General features: G+C 32.2%; 2 protein-coding genes and 1 long non-coding RNA gene across 3 annotated transcripts in view; 1 reads left to right on the top strand and 2 right to left on the bottom strand.

The window, feature by feature from the left end:
* LOC126887227 (uncharacterized) overlaps positions 1–5,638 on the bottom strand; it is a 214,045-nt gene extending 208,407 nt beyond the window's left edge. The window contains exon 1 of the long non-coding RNA XR_007698992.1: positions 4,838–5,638. This is a non-coding gene — a long non-coding RNA (uncharacterized LOC126887227). The remainder of the gene's footprint in view (positions 1–4,837) is intronic.
* LOC126887225 (peroxisomal membrane protein PEX13) overlaps positions 1–7,532 on the top strand; it is a 105,215-nt gene extending 97,683 nt beyond the window's left edge. Inside the window, exon 4 of the mRNA XM_050654630.1 lies at positions 1,243–7,532. Coding sequence (XP_050510587.1) covers positions 1,243–1,377 — 135 coding nt within the window. The 3' untranslated portion in view covers positions 1,378–7,532. The remainder of the gene's footprint in view (positions 1–1,242) is intronic.
* A 12,868-nt stretch (positions 7,533–20,400) lies between these two features.
* On the bottom strand, positions 20,401–21,176 carry LOC126887223 (cytochrome c oxidase subunit 5B, mitochondrial-like). Its single transcript, XM_050654624.1, has 2 exons — positions 20,985–21,176; positions 20,401–20,750 (listed from the first exon to the last, which is right to left on the bottom strand). Exons 1-2 carry the CDS (start codon positions 21,064–21,066, stop codon positions 20,467–20,469), a joined length of 366 nt encoding a protein of 121 aa, XP_050510581.1. The 5' UTR covers positions 21,067–21,176; the 3' UTR covers positions 20,401–20,466.
* Positions 21,177–25,515: the final 4,339 nt, after the last annotated feature.

Here is a 25,515-nt window from a genome sequence, read left to right as displayed (position 1 = left end):
ACACAAACACTACTGGAAATATCAGAGATGAGAGTACGGAGAAGAATTACAGAAAATACGCTGAAAGGTCGAAAGAGGAGTTAAGGCATTAGAAAAAATGTAACGTACAGAGTATAAACGAATGGACACTAAATAGAAAAAAATAATGGATTGACCACATAAGCAGAATAGAGGAGACCTGTGTGAAATCCTAAAAAGGGAGATAGAATATGCTATAATGAACACTAAAGGGGTAAAGCTGCAGGACCAGATGAAATTCCTGTAGAATTGTTGAAACTTTAGACGACGACACACTTGAAATAATGGTGAACCTCTTTACTTAACACAATTTATAGAACAGGCATCATACCAAAGAAATGGCTCTCCTCTACTTTTGTCACAATCCCGAAGACGAATAACGCCAGAGAGTGTTCAGACCACAGAACGATAGCATTGATGAGCCACACACTAAAAGTATTTTTAAAAATAATTCACAAAAGAATATTTAATAAATTAGAAGAGGACATAAGCGCCACACAATTTGGATTCAGAAGTGGACTGGGAACACGGGAAGCTTTGTTTGGTCTGAGTGTGTTAATACAAAGATGTTTGGATGTAAACCAAGACCTCTACGTAGGTTTCATAGATTTTGAGAAGGCCTTCGATAAAGTCAGACACCAAAAGCTGTATGAAATCCTAAGAAGCAAAAACATAGACAGTCGCGACATTAACATCATATCCAGGTTGTACTGGGGACAAACAGCAAAAATCAAGGTTGATAATGAGTTAACCGAAGAAATTGAGATTCGTCGAGGTGTGCGTCAGGGTTGTGTGCTTTCTCCACTACTATTCAATATATATAGCGAAACAATTGTTTTTTTCTCACTTTTCTTTTGGATATATTTTTGCAAAAAAACATGTTTTAAACTTTAAAATGTGATATTTCGATAGTAAATTTAACCTGGAACAATTTTCCTATAGGCGTGTTTGCACTAAATGTGCATAGAACTCACCCTAATTCGCCCTGTGCCTAGGGACTAATTCACCCCTTTCTCAAAAACGCACCAATTTAAATGGTAGCACTCCGCAGTTTTTTCAAATATAGAGGTCCATTGACTATATGAAACAATAAAACCCTGTTAAGTTATTGTAGTTCCTTTTTACAATACATAATCAATAGCCTATATTTACCTTCCCAACTTGTTTACTTGTTTGTCGACTATTGACTTAGAAAAATTTCTTATCAGTTTTTCTTATTTACAGATATTCGAAAACGTAGATTTAGACGACTACGTGATGAAAAAAGAAACCGAACCAAGTCACTCTAGTCAAGACACAGTGAAGCCGGAACCTGTTGAAACGGAAAATACAAACACAGAAGACAAAGAGAAGACTTAAATTAAGAACTGATTAGCTATTTGGGTATTACTTACGTTTTTATAATATTTTATACGCAAACAATGGTAATGGTGTGCGAATTCGCCTTAATGTTTAATTCACCTCCCTTAGTTAGACTTATAACAATTTATAAATTAATATTACTTAAAATGCTGATTAATAAATATCATAAAATGCCAAGTTTTTAATAAATATTATTGTAATGTGCATAGTTAATCTAACCAAGTACATTTAGCTGGAAGACTAAATGAAGCTTTTACTTTACATAAAAAAGATCCTAGTTATGTGTGAGAGCATTATGCTCAACTTTATAAAAAATTATCTTTTCTGAACACGCTATGAAATAATATTACAATAGTTCTTTGTAAATTGCTCTATTAAAAAGTAAATATGAGTAAAACATTTCCGAAAAATAACCGAATCTTACTGACTGCGCCAATTAGGTTAGATAAGAGTTTTGTCATACGAAAATTGCATTTTTATCTAATTAATCAAATACATTCATATGTCCATTTTTTGTTATTTTTCTGTATTTCATACATAAACAAAGAACACGTACCAAAGGTAATTTTGTATAAAGATAAGTATTAATCGCACATTTTATGTATCCAGTGAATCATTCATTATACTTGAACGCAGATACGATATACTTGGTTCAATATTTTTTCACAGACTCATTTCACTGTCCATAAATTTAAAAGCGTATTTATCAAACGTTTTTTGACATAGCGATGAGATTGTAGATATAAGCAAATTTAAACAAATATTAAATTAAGGAACTGAAAGTAACATTTAATTTATCAATGGCAGTTTAATTTTATTAATATTTATTATTATGAATCAAATATTATAGATCAAGAAAGTAGAACTACAAAAAAGGAGTATTGAATGTAAATTACAATGATTGATCAACATGTTTTTCTTATGTTTTGCACACTTTAGATCGGTATGGAGATGCTGTCTATCAATCTCGCTTTGATTTTAAAGCGTAGATTTTGCCAATTATTTTCTGAACTAGTTTTGTTTGGGTGGACCACTATTTGCAATTTTATAGTTACCTTCACCTTAGAAAGTTATAATTGAGTCCTATCTCAGTATTCTCCAAGCGCAAACATAATTATGTCATTGAACGTCTATAGTTAACCAATTACATATTATGAAGCATTTCAGGACATTCTGTCAAATAGGGGTAATAATATGAAAAGTTTGCAATACTCTTTTGGATTTTGAAAAGCTAGAATTTGTTTCAATGACAATGTAAGACAATCGGCGAAATAACCAAGATGTCTTTATATTATGAGTCCTTGCTATCCCTACTTCTTCCTCCTATATACTATCTCTATTGAGTTTGGCAACCAGTATGACAAAGCATTGTCTATTGTATACTTGTATGAGAACGTTTATTTCAGTTCTTCTTTCTTCCTATCCCACGTTTTCCTTCACGTATTCCTTGTGGCGCATTATATGTCGAAGATGTGAGATTTTCCTAACTCTAAGGCCGTCCGCACATGGGTCGATCGAAGACACGTCTCGAAGTTCGCACGTCTTGCTCGTCTTGTAAGAACCCTGCGGCAAAAGCGATTGCTCTTCGCACACTAGTCGATTCAGTTTTCTCATATCTTCCAACCAGGAAGTACGCATTCTTTATATTATCAACCAAAACGACTATTTCGATCTGCGAGAAGAAGTATGGTATTGTTACATTTTTAGTATAATTTGTATACAGTGAGCATTATACAATTGATGGTAGATATTTTTTCAAATTATATATTACACGCCTAGAAACAGCAGTTCAATGTTTTCAGAATTTTATATTACAAACAATATATTTCCCCACAAAACTACTATTAAATTTAGCTTAAAAACAAACAAATAAAATTAATTTAATTCCATGACTGGAAACGTGCGTCTCACTTGAACTTTCTCGTACGCTACCGATCGCAAGGGACGAGAGTCGTACAAGACGAGGAGATTTGCAATCCTAAACGCTTCGTCAACGGAGCTCAATGCAACAAGGAAGGAATTTGAGTGGCGGGGAGAGATCTACGCGACTGGAATCGAGTCGACTACTTCGAGCGTCGACCCATGTGCGGACGGCCTAACCATCTTCAAATTATATGGGCGAGTATTCGTCATTGACAACACTTCTACGTTGACTGTTTTTGTGGTTCAACTTATTCATAATATTCTTCTCTACAGCCACATTTCAAATGCGTTTAACTTGTTGGTGTTCCCTTTTTTGAGTGTGTATGTTTCATAGCCATACATAAGCAGGGACCATTGTAGTCTTCTCAGTCTTATTGGTATATTTAATTTTGTGTTTTAAAGCAGCGGTTCTCAATTTGTCTTACATGTACCACTGGTGGTACATATCATTATTTGCGGTGGTACACAAAACACAAAAACAGCCAAAATCAGCATCACTTTTGTAGCTAGTTAGGTGGGTATTTCAGTTAGGTGGTACCAAAAATAATAAAAAGTATTTTATGGTACATGACTCAAAAATATTGAGAACCACTGTTTTAAAGTATGTTTTTCACGTTCATGAATCTTGCTTTTGTGACTTAAATTCTTCATTGGATTTCCTTTGACTGGTCTAGTTGGCAATATTTTGAACTGTTTGCAGATTGGTTCCATTGACACTAACATAAGATTGTGACGGGCTTGTAAGTCTCGGTTGAAAACTAACAGTTTACTTATATCTTACATATTTTTCTTACAATGCTTTCTCGATTTCATTGGTCTTTCTGTAATTTGGTGGCTTTCTACGCTACCAAGAAAATTCATAGAATCGGATTCATGAATAAAGTCAAAGTATCCAAAGAAATAGAAAATTGAGTGAATTGCGGAGAAGTAAGATTTACCGCAGAAACAGACGAGCCACTTTGCAGCGCTACTGAGTGGAGCCAAAAAGTGGCTTAGACAGACGATTTTGTAGCGCCAATGATTTTGTAATGGACGCCACTACAGCGAGGATCGGCGACAGTGGCTGTAGTGATGTTGAACAAGTATCCATTCGTTACAAAGTACTCGTTACTTACGAATACCGAAAGTAACGATTACTATACAGAAAGGCAAATCGTTACTTTGATTACTCTGATTACTTCGTACCAATCGTATCAGAGCGAGTAACGACTATTGTATCTACAACCAGTACACTTGTCACTTAATTACTTTCTAATAAATCGTATCCCAGCGAGTAACGGACGTGACCGGTATTTTACGAGTGTTATCGAATATCGTTATCGGTATGAAGCGTTTTAGGGGTGTGAGGGTGAGGAGAAGATAGAAGATGAAACAGAGGGAGGTATAATGGTATACGTAAAATATGTAATAAGGTAATATGTGAAATATGTAATGTATGTATGTCATCAACAAAGATCGAATGCTAGAACTCTATATTTTTATCTAGATCGATGAAGGTCGTTGTTACATCGGAATACATATACAAAATACCTACCTACTGAGAAATACGATTCTCGATATGATTACCGGTACTCAAATACAAAAGTAATCATAGTAATCAAATCATTTTTGTCCCTTAAACAAATCGGTTAATGTCGTTGTTATATCGGAATACCTATACTCGCTTAAATAAAAATTTAATGTAAGCTCAATATAAATGAACAATATGAAAAAAAATTTGGCCCTTGCTCAACTTCATTGTTTTAATGGGAACTATTGTTTATTTACCTTGAACAAAGTACAGAACAATTAAATAAATGTAATATTAAATTATTGTATTGTGATGTAAGTATACAGGGTGTAACGAAAATACAGGTCATAAATTAAATCACATATTCTGAGACCAAAAAGAGTTCGAATGAACCTAGTGTACCTTAGTACAAATATGCACATAAAAAAGGTTACAACCATTTGAAGTTACAAAATGAAAATCGATTTTTTCGAATATATCGAAAACTGTTAGAGATTTTTTATTGAAAATGGACATGTGGCATTCACATGGTAGGGACATCGTAAAAAAGAATTATAGTGAAATTTGTGCACCCCATAAAAGTTTTATGGGGGTTTTGTTCCCTTAAACCCTCCCAAACTTTTGTGTACGTTCCAATTAAATTATTATTGTGGTACCATTAGTTAAACGCAATATTTCTAAAACTTTTTTGCCTCTTATTATTTTTTCGATAAGGCAGTTTTTATCGAGTTGCGGCTTCTTTTTTAATATGTTTACATAAAATTTTTATGGGGGTTTTGCTCCTTTAAACCCCCCAAATGTTTGTGTATGTTCCAATTAAACTTTTACTGCAGTACCATTAGTTAAACCCAGTGTTTTTAAAACTTTTTTGCGTCTTTGTATTTTTTCGAGAAGGCACTTTTTATCGAGATATTACTTCTTTTTTAATATTGTTCAAAATATACCTAAAAATGTAAATCACAAATAAATTTTCATATTATTACCAAGTCTCCACAATCGTACTTAGCCATATACAAATAATATGTGGTGGATTTGACAAATATTAAAAATATCTCGATAAAAACGGACTTTTCGAAAAAGTAATGAGAGGCAAAAAAGTTTTTAAAACATTGTGTTTAACTAATGGTACTACAATAATAATTAAATTGGAACGTACACAAAAGTTTGGGGGGGTTTAAAGGAACAAAACCCCCATAAAATTTTTATGGTATGTCCAAATTTCACTATAATTTTTTCTTAGAATACTACTACTATAAGAATGCCACACGTTTATTTTAAATAAAAGATCTCTAATAGTTTTCGATATATTGGAAAACATCGATTTTCATTTTGTAACTTCAAAGGGCTGTAACTTTTTTTCTGTACACATTTGTACTAAGGTAAGTTAGGTTCAATCGAACTATTTTTGGTCCCAGAATACGTGATTAAATTTATGACCTGTATTTTTGTTACACCCTGTATATATAGTATTGTATTATTATTAATTGTATACTTTCATGGAGAATAAACGTTATTATAATTATTATACAAAATAACTACCTACTGAGAAATACGATTCTCGATATGATTACCGGTACTCAAATACAAAAGTAATCATAGTAATCCAGTCATTTTTATCCCTTAAACAGATCGGTGAAGGTCGTTGTTATATCGGAATACCTATACAAAATACCTACCTACTGGGATACGATTCTCGATATGATTACCGTTACTCAAATACAAAAGTAATCATAGTAATGAAATCATTTTTATCCCTTAAACAGATCGGTGAAGGTCGTTGTTATATCGGAATACCTATACAAAATACCTACCTACTGGGATACGATTCTCGATATGATTACCGTTACTCAAATACAAAAGTAATCAGTAATCAAATCATTTTTATCCCTTAAACAGATCGGTGAAGGTCGTTGTTATATCGGAATACCTATACAAAATACCTACCTACTGAGAAATACGATTCTCGATATGATTACCGGTACTCAAATAACAAAAGTAATCATAGTAATCAAAGTAAAGAATACTGTAAATTATTACTAATAATTAGTAAAGTAACTATTTGTAACGAATACTCGAAAGTAACTATAATCAACATCACTAAGTGGCTGGCCACTGTCGCTCGTCTGGAATGGCACATTGAATTATTTACATAAGAAGTTTCGGCTAATTATCGGAATCTACTTTGTGGCGCCACAGAGTGGTTCGTGTGTTTCTGGGGTTCTGAGGAATTATTCGACCAAAAACCCCGTTGACAAAAAAACTCACGGTATACAATCGTTCAACACATGGTCACAAAGACATTAAGGGTGGTCGTAGTAGCAAAATGCATACTTTGAAAGGCAAAACCTACAAAATTTTCGTACATATACACACACTTGTGCATATTTACATCAATTTAATATTTTTCTGTCTTAATATTTGATTCTCTAAGAATTAATTGTACAGTCTTATTTTAAATTGATATTTGTATTTAAGTAATTACATCACAAATAAACGCATTTCTCATGTCTTGTAAATTTTCGCTGTAATCGCATACGCAATTTTTTCCAACCCAGTATGGTTTTTTACTGTTTATACATTTTTTATTCGTTGTGTTTCTATTTGTATAAAAAGACCTCGGTCTTAGTTTCGATGTTAGTCTTAATTGTATGATGTAGTGTACATTTTTTACTGTTTTTCAGAAGGGGTTGTCTTTTAAATACATCGATTGTTATTTTAATGTGTTTTATTTATTTATGAATTAAAAAATATACCTATCCTCAAAAATAGGCGGAATACCCATATTTATTTGGAATATTTTTCGCGACTCGCCTGTCCTGACACCGCACACTATAGACATGTGTTAATCTGGTGAAGAGTGAGGGGAAAGAACGATCAGATTAACATTTACGCAGATGGCCAAACGGCTATTCTGACAGTAAAGAACCCACTCACGAAATCAAAACTGGTGAGGAACTGCAAAGATCACCTCGACAACCTGGCAATAGACAATCAACTTTCTTTAATACGGGTGCCGGGTGAATAGGAATTAACGAGCAGACGTCCCAAGTAGCACAATAAAAACATTTTAGTTTTATTTAAGGTTTATAAAGGTTTTATTGTGGTAAATAAGGAGACAATGGTTTTAAAGTTACCTTGTAGATATACTGCCAGAACTTTAAAACTGTTAAGCATTTGTCACTAGTTTTAAAGTATCTAATAAGAGTATCAAATAACACTAATTAATCTTAATAGATAATTTGTCTTATTGTAGTTTTAAAATGGTTTATTCTCAGTTCACTTTAAAACTAATCAGTTTTATAAAGAACTTCCTGACTGTTTGGTTTTATTAGATTCTTGTTTGTTGCCTTTTAGTTTTAAAGCAGTTTTAAAGATTCTCCTAATATGACTAATAAAACCTATTATTAAAACTACTTGATCTCAAGACTTATGTCAGTAAAACATATTATGCCTTAAAACTATTTTTTAGTTGTGTTTAAAGTTGCTTTCTTAAAAGCAATTAGTAGGCTATATTAAAACCAAACGCTCTTAACTGAATCAATGTGGTTATCGTATAGACTAAACTATGCTTCTTATTAGAAACAATAAAACTAAACCCATCCCCTCTTCTTTCATGTCCAAAATGGTCGGCCATTTGTTTTAGAGCGAAACAGTGGTGTAATGTGTTGTAAAAAGTGGAATTACAGTTAGTATGGAAGAAATATGTCGCAGGTACTTAAAATATAAACGAACTTTTAGGTAGAAAACTCTACTCGAGTTACTGGGGAACAAAAAAAGAATGAAGAAAATTGCTCCAAGGGAAGCCGAAAAAATGCTTTTTTTTAACGTATACCGATTTTGAACTTTGAGATTACATTTTCTCCAACCTAATTTTTGATTGGAATTTTGCTAATTTTGGCAATTTTCACTCGTACTATCGATAGTTTTTATTATAATAATATATATGTTATGAGTATTTTAAAGATATGAAAATTGGTGTAAAGAAAGAAGACTTCGGTCTTATAAAAAGGTGATGGTTCAAAAATTATATCATATTGTTTATATCTTTGCCGTAAATGCCGGTCAACTTTGACCGGTTGTATCTCAGGAACCACTCATCGCAATTAAACGTTTTTTCTTTTAAAAGAAGCATCCTGCCGCTTTTTTTTTTCAATACCATTTTCATGATTTAATTTAATATTTCCCGAGATATTCTATTTGTTTATAAGCCAAAAAATTATTTATAATTTTAAAATATTCCTGTGGCCGCTTAAATAGTCCAATTTCAATTCTGTAAGTAAAGTATATTAGATAGCTACAGTGTCTTTTTATACAAAAATCATAGTTATTCTTATGTATAATAGTTATTGTGGTTATTATAGCGACCGTAAATTTTTAATTAACAATTCAATTGTTGCTAAACTGTTCATTCAATTTCCATCGGCAATCTATACGAAAAGAGCTTTTATATTACCAAGTTATTTAATTATTGATAAACAATTACTTATCTAAAATTTTAGTTGAAAATTAAAGATTTTGTTTAAAAAATCCGCATTTTCCGGGGAAAATTTTTGTCGAAGTAAATCGGGAGAAACACGTCTCCATGCAGAATTTAATAACGGTGAATTTTTATTTGGGTGTTTTTGGTGTAAAGTTAAAATCTTTGGAGTTATAGAGCAAAAATTGAAAAAACACGATTTTCGGGCGCCATTTTGTTTATAAAAAAAGTAGCACACTATTTGCGGACTGTGCATACCTATACTATTAATATATACAATCATAAGATTGTATAACTTTTCCCAAAAATGGCCTATTCTCCGATAATCTGCCCAGACTATAGTGACATTGTTATATCTAGTGACTCTTTCTCTTACTTTAAAAAGAAAATTGCTTCTTTGACTTTGGCATTTGTATATTTTAACTTGTGCTGCTAATTAAGTTTATGATTATGTAGTTATTTTTTGTGTTATATTGTATTATTTTTGACAATGCACTCATTGTCTTTGTATTGGGATTTTTCCTGTGTGACCATAAGCTTTGATTTGATAATTAAAAGAAAATGTCACTAGACAGCTCAAATGGTAGAGTATCTGACTTTTACGCAGAAGGCCTGGGTTAACACCGGGCAGCAGCAAAAACATTTATGATTTTTTAAAATATATAACGGCTCCAAGTTGGCTCAGTCTGGATAAAATGAGTACTATTAGTAATAATATTACTCATAGTACTTAGTATATTATAAAATATGGTTTAAGCATAGCACTGGTCCTTTACCTTCCTTGTTTACCGTAGGCCCAAGAGATAAGATACTACTCTGCTATAATTCCAAATCAGCACTACCATAAAAAAGGGAGACTATTATATTAAAACTTTTTAGCCCTATGCCTTCCAGGCATGTTGAGTTTTATAAATAAATACACAGTATTAAAATGGAGAATTGCCATAACAGTTGAATTTAGAAAGCAAAAAATTGCCAAACTTGAACTGCCTGGAAGAAAGAAATGTGATGACAGATGTCCGCTTATTTTTAACCCAGTTAATGACTTCATCATCTGTTAAGAGCTCTGCCTGAAAATTAAACATTCCTGTTACACAATAATTGAGACAATTAGTTGTTTGTTTCATTCCTTTTCATTCAAAAATTTTAAAGTTCATTAACATCAACATTCGGCATTGTTTATTGAATAAATGTGATGTGTTTTCATACTTTAAGAAAATAAAATATGTTATATTTTTAAAGTAATTTAAAATTTGTAGGTTTGTTTATTTTTGGATATTGAAATAATTTCATTATAAAATGAAAAATTTTCTTTTAGAATTATTTTTTCACTTCAAGCCTTTTTTAGTTTTTATTTTAACTCCACGCTAAAATTGCGTTTTTTAACATACAACTTTTGAAATTATAGGGATCATGGAGCGCAAGAGGTTCACGAACATCTCGACAATAGCCGATATTAAATTTAATTGAATTAAAGTATCTTGCGATTCTAGAATGTTTCTTTCAATCCTGATTCAAAAAGTTTAGTAAAAAAAATCCCTCACATTTTAAAATTGTCCGAAAAAAGAAGTATTAGATTATGTCGAGTGTCACTCAACAGTGGAGCTGGTGGAACAAAATCATTGTTGAGTGGCACTCGATATTGGATGGAAAGAGCTAACAAATAAAACTTGGAAATAGTTTTGATTGCTATACAACGATATTTTTACTATCCATTCTTTTTTTGTTGCTGAGCTACAATATAGCTCAATAGCTAGAACAGAGTTCTACATTGAACTAGAAAGTTTTGGATAGAGAGTGTAGAGAATGATCTAAGGACTATGAAAGTTCAGAATTGGACAAGAGACACCAATGGAGAAGGGAATGGAATGCAATTGTTAAACAGGCCAAAACTCATAGAGGGTTGTAGCACTAGAGGAGAAATAAGTCTTTTTATTAAATATAGAAAACAAATGGCACATACAATTTCTGTGGCATTAAGATACCAAGACTATTAATGTTGGCTATATTTTTATTTTTTTAATTCTCAAATAAGTCAGATGAACACCAATTGTTGCTTTCACCAAATTACATTACTGTCATCCCTAACGACTTAATAAGTAGTTGTTTAGCAAGTTAGCAGCAAGCACATCGTGTCATGGTATTTGAATGAAAGATATCAGTTTACAACGGGTTACAAAAGTGATTTTAGTATCAATAGTTTGAAATTCTAAATCTGTGTATAAAAAATGTTTAGTATTTTAATGACATATAAGGCCATATAACGTAACTAAAGCGTGATTTATGATTCTAAACCTTTTCAAGAAAAACAAGTGATTATTAATTGATGATAAGATAACTAATTCACAAACCATACATACTCATAGACGTTTCACGTAAATTGTCAAGGTCAAGACAGCAAATTAGTTACCATTCCAATCCAGAGATGTCGCTGTCAGTCAATTCCCCTTGTCATATTTAACAACTGACAGTTGACAATTATATTAATTTGTTATTTACTTTTTATTTTACAGTTTGTGGCTTAATTATTTTATTATAGTGGTGTTACGTTTTTAATTAGATTTAATCACAATTTTAATCAAGTGTATTAACCTCCTCTCCGTTTTTATGAGTAGAATTTTTAGTTTACATTGATCATCCCGTGTTGTGTTTCTCCACATAAAAAAAACCAATATAATAGACCCTGAAACAGTTTATTCCAATAGACAAGTGTGTCATCAACATTTCGGACCTAGTATATTTTTGGAAGTTTGTAAAAGATTATAAGGTAATATTTATCTAAACAATCATCCTACAAGATTCTTTCAAAAATTTTCATTCAACTCGATACCTCGATACACATCAGTGCTTTCACGCGACACATAGCAGTAGTGTTTAGCATTTTGAAAACAAATTGGAATGAATATTTGAAGTTTTCAGTAAAATATGGAATAAAACATTGAATTGTCTTTCTGTTGTTTTAATTTCCTGCGAAAATTCATAAAAAATCCCGCAAAATTTATAATTTGAAATTCTCACGTAACTAAAATTTGTCAATTTAGTTCCCATTCCAATCAAGAGATGGCGTTAATTCGATCCGAAAGATTAACATGGCCGTGAAACGTCTATGAGTATGTATGGTTTGTGAACTAATTACTTCTGTTGGATTTGCTAAACTAGTTTCTCCAGTGGTGTCCGGTCATTAAAATGGAAAAGTGTTCCAACTGTAAAGGTGATGTTGATATGAATCAGATATTTTCCTGTGATAGCTGTAAAAATCGATTATGTATGGAATGTGGTGATCTAACAACATCAGAGATCAAGTGCTTACAGTTAAAAACCAAACGAAAATTGAAATTTTATTGTGATGCCTGTGAGGAAGGTTTTTACAAAGTTCCAATGCTTATTAAGGAGGTTGCTGAGATAAAAGAAAATCTTAATAAATTATTAGATCAACGTAACACTAGTACTGCCACTCCGGTAAACACTGTTGATAACTGTAGTAGGGAGAATGTTATTTCGGAGTTGTGGGACAGACAAAATAGAGCAAACAATATAATTATATACAACATCAATGAATCGAACAAAAACATTCAGAGCGAACGTAATAAAGAGGATAATGCAGTGGTTAAAAAGGTTTTGGAAAATTTTTCAATAGAAAAAGACAATCTAAAAGTATTTCGCATAAGTAATGGTACTTTTGTTAATGGAGATGGTAAGACACTATGTGATAGAGTTAGAAGTTCATATACAACAGAGATGCAAGGTGGAGAAAGTTAATAACTTCATAAGAAACAGAAGAGTGCAATGGAACAACCACATAAGCCAAATGACAACAAATAGAGTAGTAAGGACATCTAGAGATGGTTCCCCAATAGGAGATCAGGCAAACAATGGAAAATCCATGTAAGGAGGCACATTGAAAAAACACAATTTTTGTGAGTCATGTCTACACAAAACTACTTTTCTTAGTAGATATTTGTTTTAAAAAAATTGTTTAATTTTTTTTTTAAAATACAGTCCCTGCTCAATTTATTAGACTCACCCTAGAAATATCAGTTTTTTTTCTTTGAAACCCCTTAAAAATATTAAGTGTTACATAATTAAGTTAAAGATGGTGAGACTTTTTGATTAAATTGTGAAAACTTGGCAGATGGCAATAGAATGGGCTAAAAGGGTGCAATGACTCGACTTTTTTAATTAAATTAGTGGTTGATATTCAAATTTTCGTAAAATTTGCAGTAGTAAGTGTTAATATTAGTCTTTATTAATGTTAGTTTTTAATTTGTTTAATTTATTTTAACATATTAATAAAAATATGTTAATTTCTAAAAGACGAATGTCTTCGTTTGGCATTTTTTTAATTGGGTGATTGTAAATATCTTTTTGTTGAGCAAATCTTTCCTGCTCTTTTAGAAAATACTACATGTATGAAAGAGAAATAGCAAAAAAATATGGCATATCTTTGTCGTCAGTTCGAAGGTTGAGTCAAAAACTTAAGAGAAACATCCTGTTACATCGGTTTGGAGGGGTCTGTACGGTAGAAAGATTTCAGTCACCCCCAGAGGGCAAAGAATTTTAAAAAATTTGGCTGTAAAACACAGAAGAGTCACCCATTGCCATATACGGAATAAATTGGAAGAATCAGAGTGTTCAGTATCGGAGTCCACTGTACGCCGAAATTTGTACAGTATGGGATTCAAATCTCATAGGCCAGTTGAGGAACCAAGAAAATACCCAACTATCACCACAAATGATCAAAAAACGCTTAGTTTGGGCCAATTTGCATAAAGACTCTATTGCCATATAATTTTTGTGCAAATTAGCCGAAACTAATCGTTTCTTTGATATTTGTAGTGATGGTTTTTTTTCCTCAACTGGCCTGTGATATTTGAATCCCATACTGTACAAATTTTGGCGTACAGTGGATTCCGATACTGAACACTCTGATTCTTCCAATTGATTGGTTATATCGGTATGGGTGACTCTTCTCGTGTTTTACAGCCAAATTCTTTAAAATTCGTTGCCCTCTGGGGGTGACTGAAATATTTCGGCCATATCGACCCCTCCAAACCGACGTAACAGGATGTGCCTCTTTAATTTTTTAGCCCAACCTTCGAACTGATGATAAAGATATGCCATATTTTTTTGCTATTTCTCTTTGATACATGTGGTATTTTCTAATAGAGCAGTAACAGAAGAGATTTGCTTAACATACAGATTTTTACAATTACTCATGAAAAAATTTCAATCCGAGATATTTGTTTTTTAAAAATTAACATATCTGTATTAATATCTTAAAATAAATTAAACAAATTAAAATAAACATTAATATAGAACAATATTAACACTCACCACTGCAAATTTTACGAAAACTGAACACCAATCACTAATTTAACTAAAAAACTAAAGTTGAAAAAAGTCGAGTCCTTGTGCATTTTTAGCGCATTCTATTACCATCTGTCAAGTTTTCACCATAGGTTTTCACACTTCAAAAAAAATTACCATTTTTAACTTAAATTATGTATCACAATTATTATTTAACCCAATTAGCAGTTCCGTATCACATTGAAGATACTTTTAAGGTGCTTGAAATTAAAAAAAAACTGCTTTTTCTAAGGTGAGTCTAATAAATTGAGCAGTGACTGTAGGTATGGCAATTATAACACGGTGACTCTATCTCCCCTATACTATTTAGCCTGATATTGGAAGTAATAATAAGGAGGACAAACTTTGCAAACAAAACATTATTATAGATGAACTTCACTACTAGCATATGCAGATGATCTAGTCATCATAGCGAAGACAAAGATGATACTTATAAAAGCAGTTGAAAAATTAGGTAAGGAAGTGAAGAGAATAGGGCTAAAAATAAACCAGCACAAAATAAGATACATTACGATAGGGACACAAAAACTTAGAAATATCTAATAACACAGAATCATAAATTTGAAACTGTATCCACTTTTAGCTCTTGGGAGTATCAATAAAGGAAACCAGAAAAGAGAGAACAGAAGAAAAAATTCTGAAAGGCAAAAAACATATGGAATGAATAGAAATCTGCTGAGAAGCAAGACTCTAAGTAAGAGATCAAAGATGAACCTTTATAAGACCTGTTGTTACATATGGGATGGACACAACTACAGTGGAACCCTGATAAGTTGGCCTCCGATAACCCGGAAGTCTGGCTAACCCTGACCGATTTTCATCAGACAAAACAAACGGGCCATTCCATTTCAAATCACTCAATTTTGGAGCAAAAAAAATTTTGGGCCTCCGATTTGTCTGAAAATTGGTATATAGCTTCTGCGGGACATAAAAATAAGATATTTAAGGTCAAAAAATCTTCTTCTTTTTTTCTCAAAATCTTATTTTATGCGATTTTACAGTGATTTGGTGTTTATTTATACAAATTTGCATTTTCTATCGTAAAGTATCAATGGAAAACATAATATTTTAATAGAAGGGACTCAAAAATGTCATTATATGGCATTATAACAAGTTACTTTGATTCAAAACAAGCTTTTGATAAAATTTAATGTGTAGAAAACGTTAAAATACTGTATTTTACATTTTTCTCAATCCCCAAAATACATCATAATCGATTTGGCTGAAAATTTGCCCACAGATACACAAAACATAGGACTTTAAGTGGTGAGAAGGATTTGAATTATATTACAATACCAAAAAAGTTACATGCAATATTATAGTCAAAAATATAGGCGTCTACTGTAAGTACAATTAACTCAAAAATATCGACCTCACGACAGAAATTGTTATACGATTTATTTGGAACAATTTCAGTTCCTGCCATTTTTGTCGAAAAGTTAAAAATGACGGAGATACTGAGCAAAACAGGTTCTCCTTTACAATCAAGATGGCGGCTAACGTAACAGAGGAATTCATTTGTGATTTTAAATTTAGGCTACTATTGACTCCCCTAAAGATCAGAAAAAAAAATTTGGGCAGCTCGGCACTCAAGGTCAAATGCTATCCCGACTGGACTATTATATACTATTGAGTCTGATATTACTGCATGTAACTTTTTTGGTATTGTAATATAATTCAAATCCAACCACTTAAAGTCCTATCTTTTGGCTATCTGTGGGCAAATTTTCAGATAAATCGATATGATGTATTTTGGGAATGGAGGAAAATGTAAAAAACGGTATTTTAACGTTTTTTACACTATAAAATTTGATCAAAAACTTGTTTTCGATTCAAAATAACTTTTTATAATGACATTTTTGAGTCCTTTCTATTAAAATATTATGTTTTTCATTGATAATTTACGACAGAAAATGCAAATTTGTTTAAATAAACACCAAATCACTGTAAAATCGCATAAAATAACATTTTGAGAAAAAAGAAGATTATTTGACCTTAAATATCTTATTTTTACGTCCCGCAGAAGCTATATACCAATTTTCAGACAAATCGGAGATCCAAAATTTTTTGCCTGAGTGATTTGACATGGAATGTAAACATTTTTAACTGAGTTTTTATACCAAGAAATAAACAATACTGTATACAAATTTACGTAATTTAGATGTGCTGTGCATTTGTATTTCATGTGTTTGCATTTATAATAGAGTTTATCTATATTTTATTAATTTTTACCATATTCTTCGGTTAGCCTGGATTTTCGATAACCCAGATCGGCTGTGGTCCCGATTAATCCGACTTATCGAGGTTCCACTGTACTATTAACAAGAAAGAGGAAGACAGCCTTCTGAAACTTAACAGATGTAAGAGAGGGAGAAATAAGAATGAAAACAAATGCTGAAATTGAAGAATTAAAGAGAGAAAATATACTCAGATACATAAAACCTCTTCCCTTGGAATGGATAGGGCATATACAGAGACATCCACATTCAGATGTTGAGAAGTATAACTAACTGGACACCACTATGGCCCAGGTGTAGAGGAAGGCCTACAAGAAGATGGCTGTATGATGTAGAAGACGACATAAGAGCAATAAATGTTAAAAACTAGAAAGTTTAGTGCTAGGATAGGAAGAAATGGAAAAGTCACTACACCAGCAGACACATGGGAAGCTATAAATGACAGGAGTAATCCACCTCAGCCAAGAATAGGATTTTGAACGCCATGGCGCTAGCTAGAATCTCTAGGGATTGTAATGCCTTAATGAATGAATGAATGGCATTTATAAAAAAGGTCTAACCAAACTATATTTTTGTTAAACTATATTAAATGTCACAAAAATATTTTTCAAGGTTTTCCTGTATGTACAAATGTAAGAAGACAATATTATTTTATTAAATATTATATTTTTATGGATTAATTAGCTTGGAACAATAAACAGTAACTTCATTCAGTTCTGGCACAATTTTCTGGCAGTAACAGTAGAAAGTATATTTAAACTAATTTATGCTTCTCTCAGTTCATTTTCAAAGATTTTTCCTACACATGATATTATTATCACGAAAACACTAAGCCAAGGAACTATATTGCTATATTTTCCTCAGAATACTTTCAAAATTAAAAATATCGATAAATTTTTGGCAAAGTAACGTAAGTGACATTTTATGTTTTTCCATTAAACTAAAGCTATTATTGTTTAGAAGGTACTGCCAAAGTGTAGTAAGCCTAGAATTAATTCAAACATACATAATAAAGGCTTACAAGACTCCGGCAGTACCTTCTAAACAATAAGAGCGTTTGTTTAATGGAAAAACATAATTCGCCAAAAATGTCACTTACGTTACTTTGCCAAAAATGTATCGATATGATAAATATAATATACAGTCAGAAAAATGAAAGAATACCCATGATCAATCACTTATTTTGTATTTGCTATCTTTTTCTATAACAAAAGTTTGTTATTTATAGAAAAAGACAACAAATACAAAATAAGTAATTGATGTGATCGTTCATGGGTATTCTTTTATTTTCCCGACTGTATATTTTTATAAATATTATAGTCTAAGAATGACCTTTACTGATCTGTTTAATAGATGAACATTATTTCATATGTAAGTAATTTAGTATGTTAAAAATTATAAATAACAAGGGGTGTTGGATATAATTTTCTTCAGATTATAATTACATGACAAAAACGTCACTTTTTTTATAAATTCTAAAAAATTTTCGGCCTAGGCAGATATACTTTTAGATTTTTTGAATCATTCTAAACAAAAAAGGTCTTTTGTAATTTTTCTCTAAAGCTTTTGAGTTACAAATAAAAAAAATGAAAATGACGATTTTCAAGGCTAAAAAACATAAGTAAAAAGTATCATTGTTGAAATAAGAAGTACAGTGGAACCCCGTTAACTCGGATTAATTGGGACCGCGGCCGATCCGGGTTATCGAAAATCCGGGTTAGCCGGAGAAAATGGTAAAAATTAATAAAAAATGGTATGCTTACAGATAAACTCCGTTATAATTGTCACACAGACACTGGTAAACCACGTTCGCATTCCACACAAAACCACACATACAAAGCGTCGTCAAAAGTCTCATTCTTAGCTTTATTAGCTTTGCGCCGATTAAACTGTCTTTTGTTATCATTTTGAAAAAAAAATTCTTCGATTTTAGTTCTATTTTTCTTCCAATCCGATACTTTAGATGTACCGACACCATAATATAATGCTGCAAGATTCACCTTTATCAATTCTACTTATGCTTCTAGTTTCTTTTCCATTGTCACTACAACATTTTTAGGTTTTGTTGCCCTTATAGACAAAAGACACGCAAACACAAAATCTGAATAAATTTACGAACGATTACAAAACGGAAGCGAACAATAATACGACTTTACTACACACAATACCGTCTCTGATGTTATGTTATTTAATAACAGTGATGACTAAGACCATTGTTAAAAAAAGAATTTTAATAGTCTTTTCTAAACAATGCTAACACAGACAGTTTCAAAAAAATAAAGGATAATACAGGTGCCTGTTGTTTTCGACAATGAATGTGGTGTACCATGAGTTATCATTTTTACTATGGTATATGTAGTTCAATCCGGTTCCATTATCTCTCAAATATTATATTACATAGAGTTGGTACAAAACCTCGTGAACCTTGAAAATGCGTATGTATAACCGAAATAAAATGAAGCCAAAAACATACGACTATTTTATTTGCTGCGAATTGCGCGACAGGGTCCCATCTGCACCCTGATATTTTCAGTAATGTCGGATTCATCAATCGTTTCGTTCTTATATTGACGTCACCAAATGAATGAATTAGGTTCACGAGATTTTGTAACAGCAATACATTTTTATTGTTGAAATGTTTGTCTGATAAAAATCGGTCCGGGTTAGCCGGAGTTCCGGGTTATCGGGGGCCGACTTATCGGGGTTCCACTGTACCTAAATTTAAGTTCAAACCTTATTCAATCAGTTCTTGATAATAATTTTAGGCTTATAGGTTTGAACTTTAATTTGTACCTACTTGATTAAAAAAATAGTATTTTTTATTTGTGTTTTAAGCATTGAAAATCGTCATTTTTGTTCTTTTTCAGTTTTAAATTATTTATAACTTGAAAACGATCAACTTAAGAAAAATTACAAAAAACCTTTTTTGTTTCGAATAATCCAATAAATCTAAAATATCTGCCCAGGCTGAAAAAATTTTAATAGAATTCATAGAAAAAAGTCATTTATTAATATTATTCATTAATTATAGTCTGGACAAAATTATATCAGTCATCCCTTGTTTTTCATAACTTTTGACATATACCCCATTCCAAGAATATACGTCTGTTTTGGATTATCTCGACAACAAATATTTTACTCTGCAAAATATGAAGAACGAAAGTAAATTGCAAATTCTATTGTTGTTGATTGGAGTAATTATTAGAGCAAAATACTTTCATACTTCTTATGTTGCACACTAAAATATTCGTTGTCGCGATAATCTAAAACAAACGTACATTTGTGGAATACACCATACTAAATTATATTCCAAATAATTTTTATCCATTAAACAGATCAGTGAAGGTCATTCTTATATCAGATCCTCTACGATACTGTAAACAATGACCTATTGATTAGAGTCAGAAGTGGAAAATTAATAGGAAACAATCTTAGCTTACTGGGAGTTGGAGAAAAACTCCAGATTTAATGACACCAAAGTATTTACATAAAATAATATGGGCATAAAAGAAGGAAATAAATTTATTATTATAACGCACTATTTTACTCAAAGTTCTATGACAAAATTAAATTTATACTGGGGCCTTGTGTACTAAGTTAAACCAGTGTCCACATTCACATCTCTTAGGCTCCCCCTTGTGCAGCCACATCCAATTTATACTTGTAGACTCCTCTTCACAAACACAGCCTACCAGACGGGCATCGAAGGCTGATGGAATTTCGTTAGGTTGGGCTTTTGAGCCAGGACCTCTTTTGATTACTTTGATGTCAAAGGGATTATCGTTTCCTGCTACTTTTGCTAACAGTTCGCGTTTTTCTAAGCCAGTAGCATGTTCTAGAGGGTCTCCCATTGTAACTAAAATAGAAAAGAGGTTAGGTTACCTCATTCTTTTAGAATCGGTTTTTTATAATCATTCTCAAAAACTCATCAAATATGGTTAGGATATTGAAAATTATGCATCCTGAAGTATTATTTACAAACCGTTTAAACATTTTCACTAGGTTTTTCCGATAATTACGTAATGTCAATTTGAGATGAAGGGTCGGGCAAGATCAATTTCGACGGCAAAGAATTTTGAATGATACTCACCTTTAGAGGCCATTCTATAGCTTGTTGATAGAACATGATTTCTTGCTGTAGATGTAACGATTCTTCTACACAATGAAGCCATTTTTGGCTAGTAATAACAGGAATAATATTCTCCAAAGTAACTTTTCGTTTCGATACTAGCTTCGAGGTGTTAACACCAGAGTGCGCTAGTGTGAACGTCAAAAAAGAGTTTCTATTTTAGGCATATTTATGTAAAAGCTATCATGACGTAAACCATAGAGAAATAACAACAAGTTGTTATTTCTCTATGACGTAAACAATATTGTTTTTGAAAAAATGTGAAAACATTGAATTTATCCACGTCCGTCTGTCTGTCCGTCCGTAAACCCACCTCCTCCGTCACTATACCAGATAAAATGACATATGAGGTGTCGAATGAAAGCTTATAATCCAAGGATGGTACCAATGAAATTTGACCTCCGGAATAATAAAAGCTACAAGCGATATATTATTCGACGCGCCTTAGCAAGGTGAGAATACGTGTACTTTCGATTTCATTACTGCCTGTCCTTCTGTCCGCGAATATACTCCTCCGTTATTAATACATATATACTGACAAATGAGGTGTAGAATGAAAGCATTTAACCCAAAAATTATATTAAAGATGAGGAATTTGACATCGGACTTCCGGTTTTAGAGTTGTAACCGGAAGTAGTTTTAAAGTCACCGAAATAGTATAAGCGATATATTATTTGACGTACCTCAGCAAAATAAGAACAAATGTATACTTTTGGTTTTATATATTTCCGGTTAAAAAGTTCTAACCCGAAGGTGACACATCATTCGAAGAGTACCTATTTAATAGTCGAGCTTGACTCTTTTGAAGTCCCGGTTTTGATTTTTGAAATCATTTCCGTTTAAACAATAAATATCATTTTGGTCATAATTAGATATTATGACCGAAAGTTTAGTAAAAATGACTCAAAATTAGTGAAATCGTATATCAATTGACGCAAAGTTACACGAAGAGTTTAAATATCGACTTCCGGTTATACTTTCGATCACTTCGGGTGAAAACCTAGGACTTAAGAAGTCCAATTACTTTTTTAAAACCAAATACTGACTGGGGTATTCTTTGATATAACTCTGGAATCAATCTGAAACTGATCTAAAGACTAATTTACAGATTCAGCTGAACAAATAATTTATTATTAACGATACAAGAATTCAGTACTAAAATCGCTACAGGGTAGGTATTAGGCATATATTTTCAACAAAAAATTTTCGAAAAATTACCAAGAGCACGCAGAATAAAATGTTCTCTGCCAAGAGAGAAAAATTATTTGGATGATATACTGTGGAGATACGCCGAGATGAGAAATTAATTCCGAACTGATTCGGCAAAATTGTTTTTCATCTTATTTATTAATAACAATCCCCGTCCCAGTTTGAAAATTAAAAAAAATATATCTTTGAGCTTTTGAAAGACATAAAATCGAATAAAAAAGTTATTATTACCGTAGAAATCCAAAAATTATTCTTTCCCGTTCTGTCCCATAACTTTTTCAAACATTGATTTTGTCTTTAAAGTCCTTTTACCCTATGACGGCCGATATGCAATTAAGAGATGATCAGTGGGGCGTTAATATTTAATTCTGATCGCTTAAAAAGTAAAAATATTTAATTTCCTGTATTTTATGTTCAGTAAGAATTTTGGATTTTACTCTATCAAAGGCAAATCTTGGGAGTTACTCTATCAAAGATACTTGGGAGTGATGCTGGACAGTAAGCAGATATTTGGCGAACACGTCAAATATGCTGCACATAAGGCAGAACAGAGAGCAAAAGCCCTGGCAATAATCATGCCTAATATAGGAGGCCCAGGTACGGGGAAAAGAAGGATCCTAATGGAAGTAATACACTCCACAATCCTATACGCGGCACCGGTGTGGCATCAAGTTACAAACAAGAAAAAGTACAAAAACATCTTAGAGAAAGCCCAAAGAAAAGCCCTATTAAGGGTCGTGTGCGCCTACAGAACGACCTCGACGGTAGCCCTACAAGTTATAGCTGGGGTACCACCAATACACCTGCAGGTAAAAGAGAGAGCCCAAACATACGGAAAGACTAACGAGGAAAAGACAGAAGAAAGGAGAGAAACCATTACAAAGTGGCAAGAAGAGTGAGAAAGCGAGCGGAGGGCTGCATGGACAAGGACCCTGATCCCTGACGTGGAGGAGTGGGTGAAGTGCAAATATAAAAGTACGAACTACTTCTTCACGCAATTCCTTACAGGACACGGATCGTTTAGAGCATACCTTGAGAGGATAGGCAAGATAATAGATGATAGTTGCGTAGATTGCGGAGTAAGCGACACAGCAGAACATTGCGTGTTTGAATGCAGAAAGTTTAATGGCGAAAGAGCGGAGCTACATGCAAAAGTAGGCATCTTAGGAGCAAACAATTTTATAGCCATAGTGACAAGGGGGGAAAGAGAGTTTAAAGAAGTGATAGAGGCTGTGACAAAAATCATTAAAAGAAAAGAGATTATAGAAAGAGAGAGACAACAGGCGTAAACAAAAGCAATAAAGTAACAGAGAGAAAAGAAAAGAGTAGAGAAAGGGAGGCTGCGCGCGCGAGAGAACGGTCTGGAAAGACGTGCCACGCGCGTAAGCCGAGAGTGGGTTTAGTTGGTAGGCATTGTAACACGAATGCATCCGGAGGCAAGGCCCCCAGAGGGGGAACTGCGTTCGGATGTACTCCGTTTACTCTGAATCCAACACACGCCAGGTACGATTCGCCTGGTACGGTCTTTAGAAGATTCCCACTCTCACACAAAAAAAAAAAGAAAATCAAAGGCAAATAAAATGAATATATAATATGTATATACAGGGCGTGTTAAAAGAAGTGGGACGGAATATTTAATGAATGAAAATTATACGAATGGGTTTGCATGCAGTAAAATTGGAAAATACTTGACAAGTTGCTGGTATGTCCAAATTTGAATAAAAGACATCCAGGACTTTACTTTCTACAGACACTGTATTAAATATAACCTTGAAACAAACTGGCACTAAATCACTTCCGAGTTTTCAACAAAAGGAAAGGTTTAAACAAGAAGTATGATTGCAAAAACGGTTCGCATGTTTTAAATAAGATTTGTGCTGATTATGTATTTTGCTAAAATATTAAATAACACCAATACAATTCACAACCATCATGTAATTTTTAACGATAAACAAAAGTGTAATAATATGATGACAAGTTTGAATTTGATCGACTTTGTCCATAACAGTGTCGTTAATAGATATTTTTAAATACCATGAATCATTTTCCAATGATTGGGTGGATTTAAGAAATACATATTTACTAAACAAATTTTTTTTACGTGTATAGAGATTATAATAATTATGACACATGGTACTTCTTGTATTTTTTTTTAAATAATATGGTTTTGTAAAGGCATAACTTTGATTATTGGCTAAAACTATATTATACGATACGCCACAAGAAATAAAAAAAATTAACATGTAAATTCACTGTTTAAATAAGATACAGTGCGCTGGAATAAGTGTTACCCCCCTTATTAACTTATTTATTTGTAACACATAAGCCAAACGCTCGGACAGGTCGATTAACATCAATGTTTCGAACTTTACGCGATCCCTCTTTAGAGGTGACAGGCAAAACTTTGATTTTTTAAATGGGAAAGTACCTCATGTAATAGCTCATTTAAAAGTGTTTGAAATACTGATTACAAAAATGTATAATAGTTTAATCCTTTTTAAGAGCGTAGGCGCAAAATTTCGATGGATTTGTTTTTAGACTCATTCATTTTTTTCGAATCCTGAGTAAACTAAGTATTTTTGAAAAATTTAAACGCAGAATCAAAGATTACATTATTACCGAGGGCTGAAAGTCCCTTAGAATAAACAAAAATTTCTTTTGAATGATATATTTGAAATAAAACTTCTAATTTCCTTTTTTTTCACCCCTGTGAGTTATTAAAATAATCATTATAAAGTTATCAGGGACTTTTGACCCTCGATAATATTGTAATATTTCATTCTGCGTTTAAATTTTTCAAAAATAATTATTAGTTTTCTCAGGATTCGAAAAAAAAAATGATTACATTTCACAATATTTTAACCAAAATTTTGCGCCTACGGTCTCAAAAAGCATAAAAATCAAAGTTATCACTGTCACCTGAAGAGGGACTGCATAAAGTTCGAAAGATTGATGCTATAATCAGAGCCTATTTTATTTCAAATCAGGCCCGAGGCACTACACAATTTTCGGGCCCCTAAATATAATTTAATAATAATAGTAACTTTTTTAAATTATTTAATAGAAATATAGTTTTGCACCATAAGTTTCAATTTGTATTAACAATAAATAAAATTTATATCTAAATAATTAAACATTGTTTACTTAATTGTTTAAATATTGTATAGTACATTATTGATACATTATAGATAACAATAGAAAAAATTTAATCAATTTCTTCTTATAGCCCAGTAAATGAACGGGAAATTCCTCGATACCGTGTAATTTTTAGGGGCAACTCCGA

Source organism: Diabrotica virgifera, chromosome 6, assembly GCF_917563875.1.
Source record: "Diabrotica virgifera virgifera chromosome 6, PGI_DIABVI_V3a".
Taxonomy (NCBI): Eukaryota; Metazoa; Arthropoda; class Insecta; order Coleoptera; family Chrysomelidae; genus Diabrotica; species Diabrotica virgifera.
This window is presented reverse-complemented; position numbering and strand designations above follow the sequence as displayed.